At 44.0% G+C, this 11,613-nt stretch overlaps 1 protein-coding gene across 5 annotated transcripts in view; it reads right to left on the minus strand.

Moving 5' to 3' along the window:
• Positions 1-11,613, minus strand: part of smpd4 (sphingomyelin phosphodiesterase 4) — a 55,086-nt gene that overhangs the window by 3,750 nt on the left and 39,723 nt on the right. For all 5 annotated transcript variants that reach the window (XM_048611277.1, XM_048611276.1, XM_048611274.1 and 2 more), the window contains 5 exons: positions 10,215-10,378; positions 8,334-8,539; positions 7,074-7,310; positions 2,427-2,558; positions 1,467-1,595 (listed from right to left, as the gene is read on the minus strand). In XM_048611277.1, coding sequence (XP_048467234.1) covers positions 1,467-1,595; positions 2,427-2,558; positions 7,074-7,310; positions 8,334-8,539; positions 10,215-10,378 — 868 coding nt within the window. The remainder of the gene's footprint in view (positions 1-1,466; positions 1,596-2,426; positions 2,559-7,073; positions 7,311-8,333; positions 8,540-10,214; positions 10,379-11,613) is intronic.

Raw genomic sequence — 11,613 nt, forward strand, 5'->3', positions numbered from 1 at the left:
CCCCCCCCCCAGAGTGGGGGACTCAATTACTAGGGATCACGATTTCAAGGAGAGAGGGGAAAAGTTTAAGGGAGATATGCGTGGAAAGTTCTTTACGCAGAGGGTGGTGGGTGCCTGGAATGCGTTGCCAGCAGAGGTGGCACAGGCAGGCACGATAGCGTCATTTAAGATGTACCTAGACAGATACATGAATGGGCAGGGAGCAGAGGGATACAGATCCTTGGAAAATAGGGTGACAGGTTTAGATAGGGCATCTGGATCGACACAGGCTTGGGGGGCCAAAGGACCTGTTCCTGTGCTGTAATTTTCTTTGTTCTAACTGTCTGTGTGGAGCTTGCGCATTCTCCTGTGTCTGCATGGATTTTCACTGGTGCTTCGGTTTCCGCCCAAAGTCCAAAGATGTGCAGGTTAAGTGGATTGGCCGTGCTGAATTGCCCAGTGTCCAGGAATATACAGGCTAGGTGGATTAACCATGGGAAAATGCAGGATTACAGGGATAGGGTAGGGGGACGGTCTAGGCGGGATGGTCTTTGGAGGGTCAGTGTGGATTCAATGGGTCAATCATTATCCTCCTCACAATTCACAATAATTCTAAGATTTGTCACTGCAAATTTTGGAATGGTGAACAGCAACCAATTTTCATGTTGTTAATACAGATCAAAGAAAGCGCTGGTCCCAGGACTGACCTCTAGTGAACAACACCTTCCTCCGATCCACAAAACAACAACTGTTCACTACTTTTCTAGCACTGAGTTCCAAATGCCCACCATCTTCTCAGTGAAAAAATCTTTCATAAATACCCTCAACCTCCCATTCCTTTACTTTAAATCTTTTGACTACTTTACTGAAGGGAATTCTATGTATGTCCCTCATACATTTGAAACACCTCAATCAAGGCTACCCCAAGCCTTCTCTGCTTCAAGGAAAACAACCCCAGCCTAGTTTAGTCTCTTCACAGCTGAAATGCTCTGTCTGGAGTAACATCCTAGTGAATCTCCTCTGCACCTCCACCAGTGCAATCATATCCCTCCTACAGTGTGGTGACCAGAACTGCACACTACTCTAGCTGTGGCCTAACTAACATTGCATACAGTTCCATCATAACCACCGTGCTCTTGTATTCTATGCTTCAACTAATAAAGGCAAGGATCTCATATGCTACACTAAAACCTGCCCTGCTGCCTTCAAGAATCTTTGGACGTGCACAACAAGGTCTTTCCGGTCCTCTGTAAGTCGTCAGGTCGACCATTCAACGTGCACTCCTTGGCCTCGTTAGTTCACCCAAAAACCTTACACTTTTTGGATAAATTCCATTTGCCACTGTACAGCCCATTTGAGCAGTCCCTCTTTATCAGCTGCACTCATAGTAAGGGGAAGAGGAACCATTATTCACATGGTGCAGTCAACTTTAAATAGAAAGATAAAGAACCGGTGCTAACAGCTGCCAGCTATAATGACCAACATACCCGCTGGTTGATGGCAGACGATATCTGGAAAAGCAGACGTACTAACAGGCCACTCTCATAGCTGCGAATTGGCTGCAGCTCAGGGTCTCCCCGATACTCTATCTCAAACCTTCGGAGTCCATTTATAATCTGCAAAACAAGCACAATTCAGTACAACCAGACAACGGTACATGGGAAGACAACGCAGCCTCAAAACCCTCTCCGCACCCAATAAGGAGGAGAGCAGACAGAGCCAGCTCCGTTCACCTGCCTCCCAGAGAGAGTCAATGATCAGTCCACATGCAGTGACTCGACATGTGAGCAAGCTGCAGCAAGTGTTTGAAAACCAGATGTGCCCCAGCTCTCACACCTGCAATTTTCATCAACATTACTGGTTTGCCATAAGAGGTGGAGTGTCTGGATGATTTTCATCCTCCCTGGCTTTGAGATCACATATGCTCGTGCCACCAGCTGGCCATAATCAGGCAGGTTCACCCAGACCAAGGAGAAGCCACAGAGTTGCTTGTCAAAGTACTTCAGACTCTTATTGGATAAATTTACTGAGCTACTCCATGTTTCACTTCGTCAGGTGTTAAGTTATTCCTAAGGGAAAAGATTACTTTTATAATTCTCTCTCTCTCTCGAAACCCATGTCCCTTTCCCAGGAGCTAGGTAATCCAGGTAAAGGTAATGCTCCAAAACTTGCCAAATAGGTGAAGCCTGTTCCCATCCTTCCCAATGAAACATGTAATCAGAAAAACAGGTGGTGTGGAATTCTTCAGTGAATTCCTCCACTTTGCCCTGGCTCAGCAAACACTTACTCCCTACTGCTCACTGATGAACAGGAACAAAAGACAACTGCTAGGAGCCAGGGCTGCGTAGCGAGACAAACAATGAAATATTGAAAGCTCCATTTCTACTCTGGTTTCTGAAATGACAGTGTGTCTGATGTGTTAGTGAGTGACAGGGTTTTATACATACCTGGTACCTGCCCAGTTGGGTCAGGGTCAGCCCATTCTCTCCCCGAATACAGTCAGGCATCTGGTGCCTTCCATTTTCATCTGGAGCTGCTCCCACATTCATTGCCAAGGTCGACAGGTGTGGGGTGCTGAACTGTGGACGAACAAATATGACTTTGATCAGGTGAGCTCTTTCTAACTCACAGTTATTGGCAACTCAGTTGTGAGGATGTTCTAATTGCTTCCTTATGGAAATTTAAAGATTACAAACATTACAACACATCACAACACATCTGAAATGCTTCACGTGATCATTTTTGGGAGGATACCCATTGTGTGAAGTGCAAAGAGACTGGAGTTAAGCAGCCTCTCCAATCAGCAACTATTTGAAATCGATAACTCAATCTTACTGAGCCAACTGATTCGAATTGAGCAGATCTGTAGGTTTGTAAGCCAATGTGGTTTGCTTCCTTATTGTTCACAAGGTGATACATTTGCAAATGGTCAGGGGAAAAGAACAGGGAGGGAATCTTGAATAAAAACGAAACACTGCAGATGCTGGAAATCTGAAATCGAAAGCAGAAAATACTGGAGAAACTCAGTAGGTGTGGGAGCATTTGTGAATAGAAAGCACTGTTAATGTTTTGAGTCTCATAGGACACTCCTTCAGACATGAAAGAAGCTGAAATGGAGACGTTTATTCAGAGGACCTCAGAGGGGAGGAACTTGAACGGATGGTGACAAGAGTGATAAAGAAACAGATGAAACAGAGGTGTAAACATTAGCTGTGAAAGAAGAAAAAGGGTTTGCTCTGCAGAGTGCAAAGCCAAACAAAATACAAACAAGACACCAAGGTGCAGGGCTGGATGAACACAGCAGGCCAAGCAGCATCATAGGAGCAGAGAGGCTGACGTTTCGGGCCTAGACCCTTCATCAGAAAAGGGGGAGGGGAAGGGGGTTTTGAAATAAATAGGGAGAGAGTGGGAGGCGGATAGAAGAGGGATAGAGGAGAGGATAGGTGGAGAGGAAACAAACAGGTCGAAGAGGCGGGGATGGAGCCAGTAAAGGTGAGTGTAGGTAGGGAGTTAGGAAGGGGATAGGTCAGTCCAGGGAGGACGGACAGGTCAAGGGGGCAGGATGAGGTTGGTTGGTAGGAGGGGATAGGTGGGAGGAAGAACAGGTTAGGGAGGCAGGGACGATCTCTCTCTCACAAACAAGACACAGCTGGGGACAGTGGGGATGTAAGAAAATGAAGGCCTGAAGTTAAAATCTGAAGGTGAAGAATTCAACATTCAGCCCTAGAGGCTGTATCTAACTATCACACAAGATGGCATTCCTCCAATTTGCCTTGAGCTTCATTAGAATACTGCAGCAGCCCAAGAATGGAAACAGCTGTATGACAGCGAGGTGGTTTTTTGAAATCGTAAGCAACTGGAAGTTCAGGGCCATTCCTACAGACAGAGCGGAGGTGTTCTGCAAAGTGGTCACCCTGTCTGTGCTTGGTCTTGACATTGTAAAGGAGACTGACTCTGTTAAGCAATGTCTGGTTGGCTTTTAATTCCAGATTTAACATTAATCAAAGTGACATTCTACTAGCTCCTGTGCTGGGACTTGAATAATGGCCCAAGAGCATTAACCATGGCCTCTGGATTACTGTGTTTATTGAGGAGAGAATCATGAATGCTAAGGAAATAAGGGAAACCAGTGGGGATGTTTTGGACCATATACACATTACCAGAGAGGAGGTGTTTGCAGCCTTAAAGCGCATTAAAGTGGATAAATCCCCTGGATCTGATCAAGGCCATCCTTGGTGTCGTAGGAGGCTAGGGAAGAAACTGTAGAGGCCCTTGCAGAGATTTTTGCTTCATCTTTAGCCACTGGTGAAGTTCTAGAAGACGAGAAGGTGGCTAATGTTGTTCCGTTGCTTAAGAAAGGTAGCAAAGACAAGCCAGGGACTACAGGCCAGTCAGCCTGACATCAGTGGTAGGCAAGTTATTGGAGAGGATACTGAGGGATAGGATCAACCAACATTCAGATCGTTAAGGCCTGATTTGGGATAGTCAGCATGGATTTGAGAGCCGGGAGTCATGTGTGACAAATCTTTTAGAGTTTTTCAAAGAGATAACCAAGAGGACAGATGACGGTAGGGCAGTGGATGATGTCTATATGGAATTAGTAAGACCTTTGACAAGGTCCCGCATGGCAGGCTAGTCACGAAGGTTAAGTTGTGCGCGATCCAGGGAAGGATAGCTAATTGGATTCAAAATTAGCTCAACGGTAGGAAGCAGAGGGTGATAGTTGAAGGCTGCTTCTTGGACTGGAGGCCTGTGACTAGTAACAAAGGTCCCAGGACCGACGCCATTTATATAAATGATCAGGATGTGAATGTACAAGGCATGATTAGTAAGTTTGCAGATGATACAAAATTAGGAGGTATCACTGATAGCGAAGAAGGTTATCAAAAATTACAGAGGGATTTTGATCAGATGGGAAGTGGGCTGAGGATTGGCAAATGCAATTCAATATAGGTAAGTGTGAATAAAAACCGAAAGAACTGCGGATGCTGTAAATCAGCAACAACAAAGTTGCTGGAAAAGCTCAGCAGATCTAGCAGCATCTGTGAAGGAAAAAAAGAGTTAACGTTTCGGGTCCAGTGACCCTTCCTCAGACCTCCAAACTCTGAGGAATGGTCACCGGACCCGAAACGTTAACTAGATAAGTATGAGGTTTTCCACTTTGGAAAGTCAAACCAAAGTAGGACTTATACAGTAAATGGTAAGGTTCTGAGGAGCGTTGTAGAACAGAGAGACCTAGGAGTACAACTACATAGTTGGTTGTAAGTGGCATCACAGGTGGACAGGGTGGTGAAGAAGGTGTTTAGCATGCTGGCCTCCATCAATTGAGGCATTGAGTATAGGAGCTGGGAAATTATGTTACAGTTGTATAAGTCGTTGGTGAGGCCGCACTTGGAGTGTTGTGTACAATTTTGGTCACCCTGTTATAGGAAAGACATAGTTAAACTGGAAAGTGTGCAAAAGAGATTTACAAGGATGTTGCCAGGACTAGTGGGCCCGAGTTATGGGAGGTTGGCCAGAATAAGACTTCATTCCTTGGAATGCAGGAGATTGAGGGGTGACCTTATTGAGTTGTATGAAATCATGAGGGATATAGAGGATGAATGCATATAGTCTTTTTCCCGGGGAGGGGATATTGAAAACTGGAGGGCATAGGTTTAAGGAGAGAGGGAAAAGATTTAAGAAGGGCCTGAGGGGCAACTTCTTCACACAGAAAATGGTGTGTATATGGAATGGGCTGCAAGAGAAAGTGGTTGAGGCAGATACAATAGCAACATTTAAAAATCTTTGGATTGGCACATGGATAGGAAGGGTTTAGAAGGATATGGGCCAAATGCAGGCAATTAGGACTAGCTGAGAGGGCACCATGGTCTGGATGGACCAGTTTGGGCCAAAGGGCCTGTTTCCATGCTGTATGATCCAGCGATATTACCACTGCATCACTTTCTTTCCTTTAATTTCTTCTCTCAAAGGGTGGTGAATCTTTGGAATTCTCCAGCCCAGAGGGCTGTGTAAGCTCAATCACTGAGTAGGATCAAGACAGTAATTAAAAGGTTTCTGGAGATTAATCACAAAGGAATAGGGAGACTGTATGGGAAAGAGGTAATGAGGTGCCTTGATGAATTGCTAAAATACAGCAGAGAGACACTCTTCCCACGAATGGGCAGACCATCCCAACCTCCCATCTCAAACCGCACTGTCCCTTCGGAGGCAGAGTCTACAATTCCAGAATTGCACTTATAGATCCCTTGGAGAACCCACCCCACCCCCAGAGTGGAAGCAAATCATCCCAAGTCCTGAGAGACTGCCAAAGAAAAAGAATGATCAAGTGTGAAAATCCTTATTAGCTTGTCTTTTCTACCAGCCTGACTTGGTGGGGATATTGGCCTGGGATGCAGGTTTCCTGAACCTGAACAATTTTACTTTATGCCCTGAGCAGAAAAGCAGATTGAACAAATCAAAATCCAAGCTTCCTCCATCACCTGTCTACAACCAAAGCTTCCCAAAGAGAATGGATAAAGATAGAGGTTTTGATATAGTGGAAGTGAAAGGATCGAATTGGGAGAGTGCATAGAAATTTATCTCCATTAGCTAAACAATAAAAAAAGATTCACTGTTCACTTGCAGTTAATTTCCCCAGAATATTTTGTGCATAAAGTAACTCTGCAGTTCATATGGCAAGGGGGTTTTGGCTGCTGGGTGATTGATGTTCAGGGCAAGAGAAAAAGACTGACTCTTGGCCTCTGCAAGAAATCCAATGCTGTAGAACCTTCCATTAGGTGAACAAGGGGCAGTATCTCATTCGAGGCCATCTCCAGTTGTCCTCCAAGCACCACCACGGCTCTCTAACAGTGGTACAGGCCTGATATGTGAAAATATTCATCTGAATTTCTTGATTTCCTCCCCAACACCTCCATAGCCTGAGACCTCAAAGATCACGCAGTCAGAACTCCCTCTGTACCCAGGGGTTGTACCAGTAGGAATCCTTTAGCAATTCAAGATTAGCAGAGGAACCAGACTCACCAACATGGGACAGCTAGTCTGAATCTTGAGTAAAATTTAACAAATCAATTCTAACAAAGTATGAATCTTACCTTGAACACTAAACACAAGTACTCCAATGATCTTTCAAGGTACTCATCAGTTTTCCGTATCTCATCAGGTCCCAAATCATCCAAATCACTACCTCCGTAAGTCGAGGTATTGAAATCATAGGTGGTCAGGCCCAATAAGGACATGAGCGACTGGCCTGTTGATTGCTCGGCTGTGTGATCAGAGATCGATTTCGCTGTCTGCTTGGCTTGTGCTATTAAATGGGCCAATTTCAGAACCTATAGAAGAATGAGCCAGTCATTCAGATGCAAGCTTTCCACTTTCTTCACACCACCTACTTTGATTACAAAGTAGCTCAACTCAAACAATGCTGCCCATGGCCTTTTCACCACGTTCCATTCACAAATCACTGACCTTGACTGATACCAGCTTGATTTTCAAAGTCCTATCCTTGCTTTTAAATATTTGCACAGCCACTCTCATCCCTATTTCTGTAATTCCCGCACATCTCCAATTTCAGCACTCCTTTAATTTTAGTCGCTTATACATCATCAATTTTAACAAGTCTACCACTGGAGACTATGCCTTTGGTTGCCCAAGCCCGAAGCTCCAGAATTCCTCCCTAAACCTCTCTGCCTCCTCTCTGCTTTTTAGGCACCATTCCAAAGCTATTTCTTTGACCAACCTTTTGTTCATAGGTCACGTAGCTCAGTGTCACATTTTGTTCAATGACCCTCTAATGAAACACCCTGGGACATCTACATTAAAGGAACCAAATGTAAGTTGTTGTTGAGCTAAGCAGCAAACTGCAGTTCTCCAGTGCAGTCAAGCCCAGCACTACAGTGAATGAATTAATTAACATTCTTAAATTGAGCTCCCTTTGGCTGTTCGAAAGTCTGTCTTATCTTCATTCTGTGCCGTCCTGCAGGGTCAGTAGGAAATGGGGAGATCAGTTTAAGCATATTAGTTCATTCACTCACAGTAGCACTGGGCTTGACTGCACTGGAGAACTGCAGTTTGCTGCTTAGCTCAACAACAACACTACAGAGCTACCACCAGACCTAGTGCCCCAGCAATAATCAGTGCCCATGGGATCAATAATTCCATCAAGAGTCAACATCCCTGGGACTCATACCTCTGTATTCAAGGAACGAGGAGGACTGTTTCATGACTGTTCTCAGCTTTCCCATGACCCCAGCTCTAACACATCCGTAAATTCTTACACTTCAACAAATGGAACATTTTACTAGAGAGACAACGGAACATAGAACAGGGATGAACACTCAGCATCTTATACTCACCAGACTCCTGACTTCAGACCCAAACATCTGCTTGTACACGCAGTCCTGCCCCTCCAAATTGTACACATGACTCTTGACTCTGAAGGCTGTATCGGCCATTGGAGAATGCCACGAAGACATGTACGTGCTGCTGAAGCCAGGAGATGTGTACACACGATGCTGCCTCGGACGATGCATCGGATCAGGCTCCATGAACAAGCGCTCAGCTGTTTATAAACAGGACACAGTGTGGAGTTTAGATTGGTGCTGAAAATAAAAGTTACTTCCAGGAGCGGGTGGAAATTCATCAGCCGTGCTCATTCTCACCCAAGACAGAAGCTCACAGGCTGGAGAGGATTACTCAAAACCCTGACTGAGAAACCAATGCAGAAATGTGAGAGGCTCAGCACTAAACAAGGCAGCACTGCCACAGGGTGCCTTGTACAGCTAGAGGGGCCAAAATCCAATCAGACATTATGTCCAGGTTCTGTGGATCCTTTCAGATGGAACGATTGTGAGAGGCTACTTTGAAGGCATTAAACCAGAAAGTAGACAGGCAAGCAATAAAGATACAGCTGTAATTACGAATGATTTTAACCTGTATATAAATTGGGCAAACCAAATCAGTAATGACACCACAGGGGAGTGTGTACGGGATGATTTTCTGGATTAAAATGTTGAGGAACCAACTAGAAAACAGGCCGTCCTAGATGGGGTATTGTGTCATGAGAAAGGAATAACTAGCAATCTAGCTGTGCAAGGTCCTTTGGGTAACAATGACTATGATTGAATTCTTCATTAAGATAGGGAGTGATGTGGTTGATTCTGAGACTAACGTTCTGAATCTAAATAAAGGGAGCTATGGATGGTATGAGATGCGAGCTGGTTATGGAAAATTGGGGAATGTTACTTAAAGGGACGATGGTGGATAGGCAATGGTAAACACTTAAAAAGCACATGTGACTCCAATAAAATGGGAAAAGTGACCCAACTGTGGCTAACAAGGGAACTTAAGGATAATATTAGATCCAAGGAAAAGGCATAAAAATTGGCCAATACAAAAGCAACAGAGCCAGGGAATGGGTGTAGTTTAGATTTCAGCTAAGGAGAACAAACAGATTGATTAAGAGGGGAAAAATAGTGTATGAAGGTAAGTTTGTGGGGAAGATACTTGTAGAATCTTTTAAAATTAGTGTGTATGAGACGAAAAAAAATTAGTGAAGACAATCAATCTTCCAGTCAGAGACGGGGAAAGTTATAATAGGGAACAAAGAGACGGAAGACCAATTAAATACATACTTTGGTTCTACTTGTGTCCTCATTTGTGAAGATAAAGTCCCCAAAATGTTGGAGAATGGAAAGGGAGGAGGAGAGGGAGAAGGAACTAAAGGAAATCAGTATCAGGAAGGAAACGGTTTCAGGAAATTGATGGGACTGAAGGTCGAAAAATCCCCAGGGCCCGATAACCTACATCCCGGAGTACTAAAAGAAGTGGCCCTAAGAAAAAGTGGATAAATTCGTGGTGATCTTTCAAGATTCTTTACATTCTAGAATAGTTCCAATGGATTGGAGGCCAGCTAAGGCCTTTTAGGACTGAGCTGTGGAGAAATTTCTTTACCCAGGGAGTGGTGAGCCTATGGAATTCTCTAACACAAAGCAGTTGAGGCTAAAACATTGAATGTTTAGAAGAAAGCTTAGCTTTAGTTCTCAGGGCAAAAGAGATCAAAGGGTATGGGGAGAAAGCAGGAACAGGGACTGAAATGGATGATTGGCCATGATCGTACTGAAGACAGAGCAGGTTTGATTGGCTGAATGGCCAACTCTAATTTTCTATGTTTCTACGATGAACAGCAAGGATTGGCAAGGACTTTATACTGCTACAATCTCATAATCACCCCCTACCTTCCTTAATCATTTCAGCGAGGTTGGGCTGACTGTACACTTTAGCCACTCGATACACCATCAGTGCATTCTTGGGGCTGACAAGATCAGTGCGCAAAGCTCGATTCAAAAAGCCTTGGAAGAGTTTTGTGAACATCAGCAGATTGTCCTGCACAAAGGGTGCCCTGTGAGACAGAACGAACAGTTAGAAGCAAGACAGAAATAAATAATCACTGAATAGCATTGTGACAATTGAAAACTGGAGGAATCCTCCAAACACTATGGATCCACAAAATACCACGTCCTCAGAATTATGACTCAGCCCATCGAGCCTGCATCTCTGCTAACTCTTCAAACTGAGCAACCCACTTTAATCCCATTGCCTAAATTCTTTATCAATCAACCTACAATTTCTTTTTACGTGACATTGGAATCAATTCCCCAATATTCCTATGTTCTAATAAAGCATTTATTTCAACTTCCCCCTTTGCTCTTGCAAGGTTAATCCTCATCTCTGCACCTTTGTTTCTGATTCCCAACCACTAGGAACAATCTTTCACCTTTCAAAGTCTTTAAAGAATTTTAAGCCCCTTCAGTATCTGCCACCTTAATAAAAAGTTGTGTAATGCACAGCTGTTGTTTCTATCTGCTTGGAAAAGACGGAAACAATAGAAGACATGGAAAGTTTAAGGAATGAAAAGGCTAAAGAGTGATCTGAGCAATGAGACAAGATACTAGCAGGTTGATTGCTTCAGAATAAATCACACCAGTTTAGTCAGCCTCAGCCAATGAAATGAGCGAGTACTGTGCTACATCATATTTACATAAAAATAAGGATGATCTTAGAAAAATCCTCCAAATAAAACATGAAACAAATTCGCAGTCCCTTTCCAGTTAAATTAAACATCGTTATAAATGATCACATTACTAGAATTTAGTTGATTCACTGTGTTGAAACACAGAAGCAGCAACAGGAAAACGTGACATTTCCCTCATAACATTCAAGGATATGGGACAAGTGCAGGAAACTGGGATTTGTGCACTTTTAGTGGCAGTTATGTTGGTGTAGACTCAATGGGCTGAAGGACGTTTTTTGCACTGTATGAATATATGAATTCGCCCAGGCAGATCAGCATTTACCCAACTGACCAAGTGGTTTGGCCGATATTAAACAGCTGTTCCCAAATTTTTTTCTGTTGGGGGGGAGGGGGGAAGGAGGAGGTGAAAATCCTGACCAGACCATTTCCAATTCAGTTCCGCTGTTCAAAACTCAAATATATCTGCTTCCTAACTCCTGATAGATCAAAGTTCAATTGGTGCAAACACACTTATATGTAAGAGATAGTAGGAACTGCAGATGCTGGAGAATCCGAGACAACAAGGTGCAAGGCTGGATGAACACAGCAGGCCAAGCAGCATC

This window comes from Rhincodon typus, chromosome 24, assembly GCF_021869965.1.
Source record: "Rhincodon typus isolate 14 chromosome 24, sRhiTyp1.1, whole genome shotgun sequence".
Lineage (NCBI taxonomy): Eukaryota > Metazoa > Chordata > Chondrichthyes > Orectolobiformes > Rhincodontidae > Rhincodon > Rhincodon typus.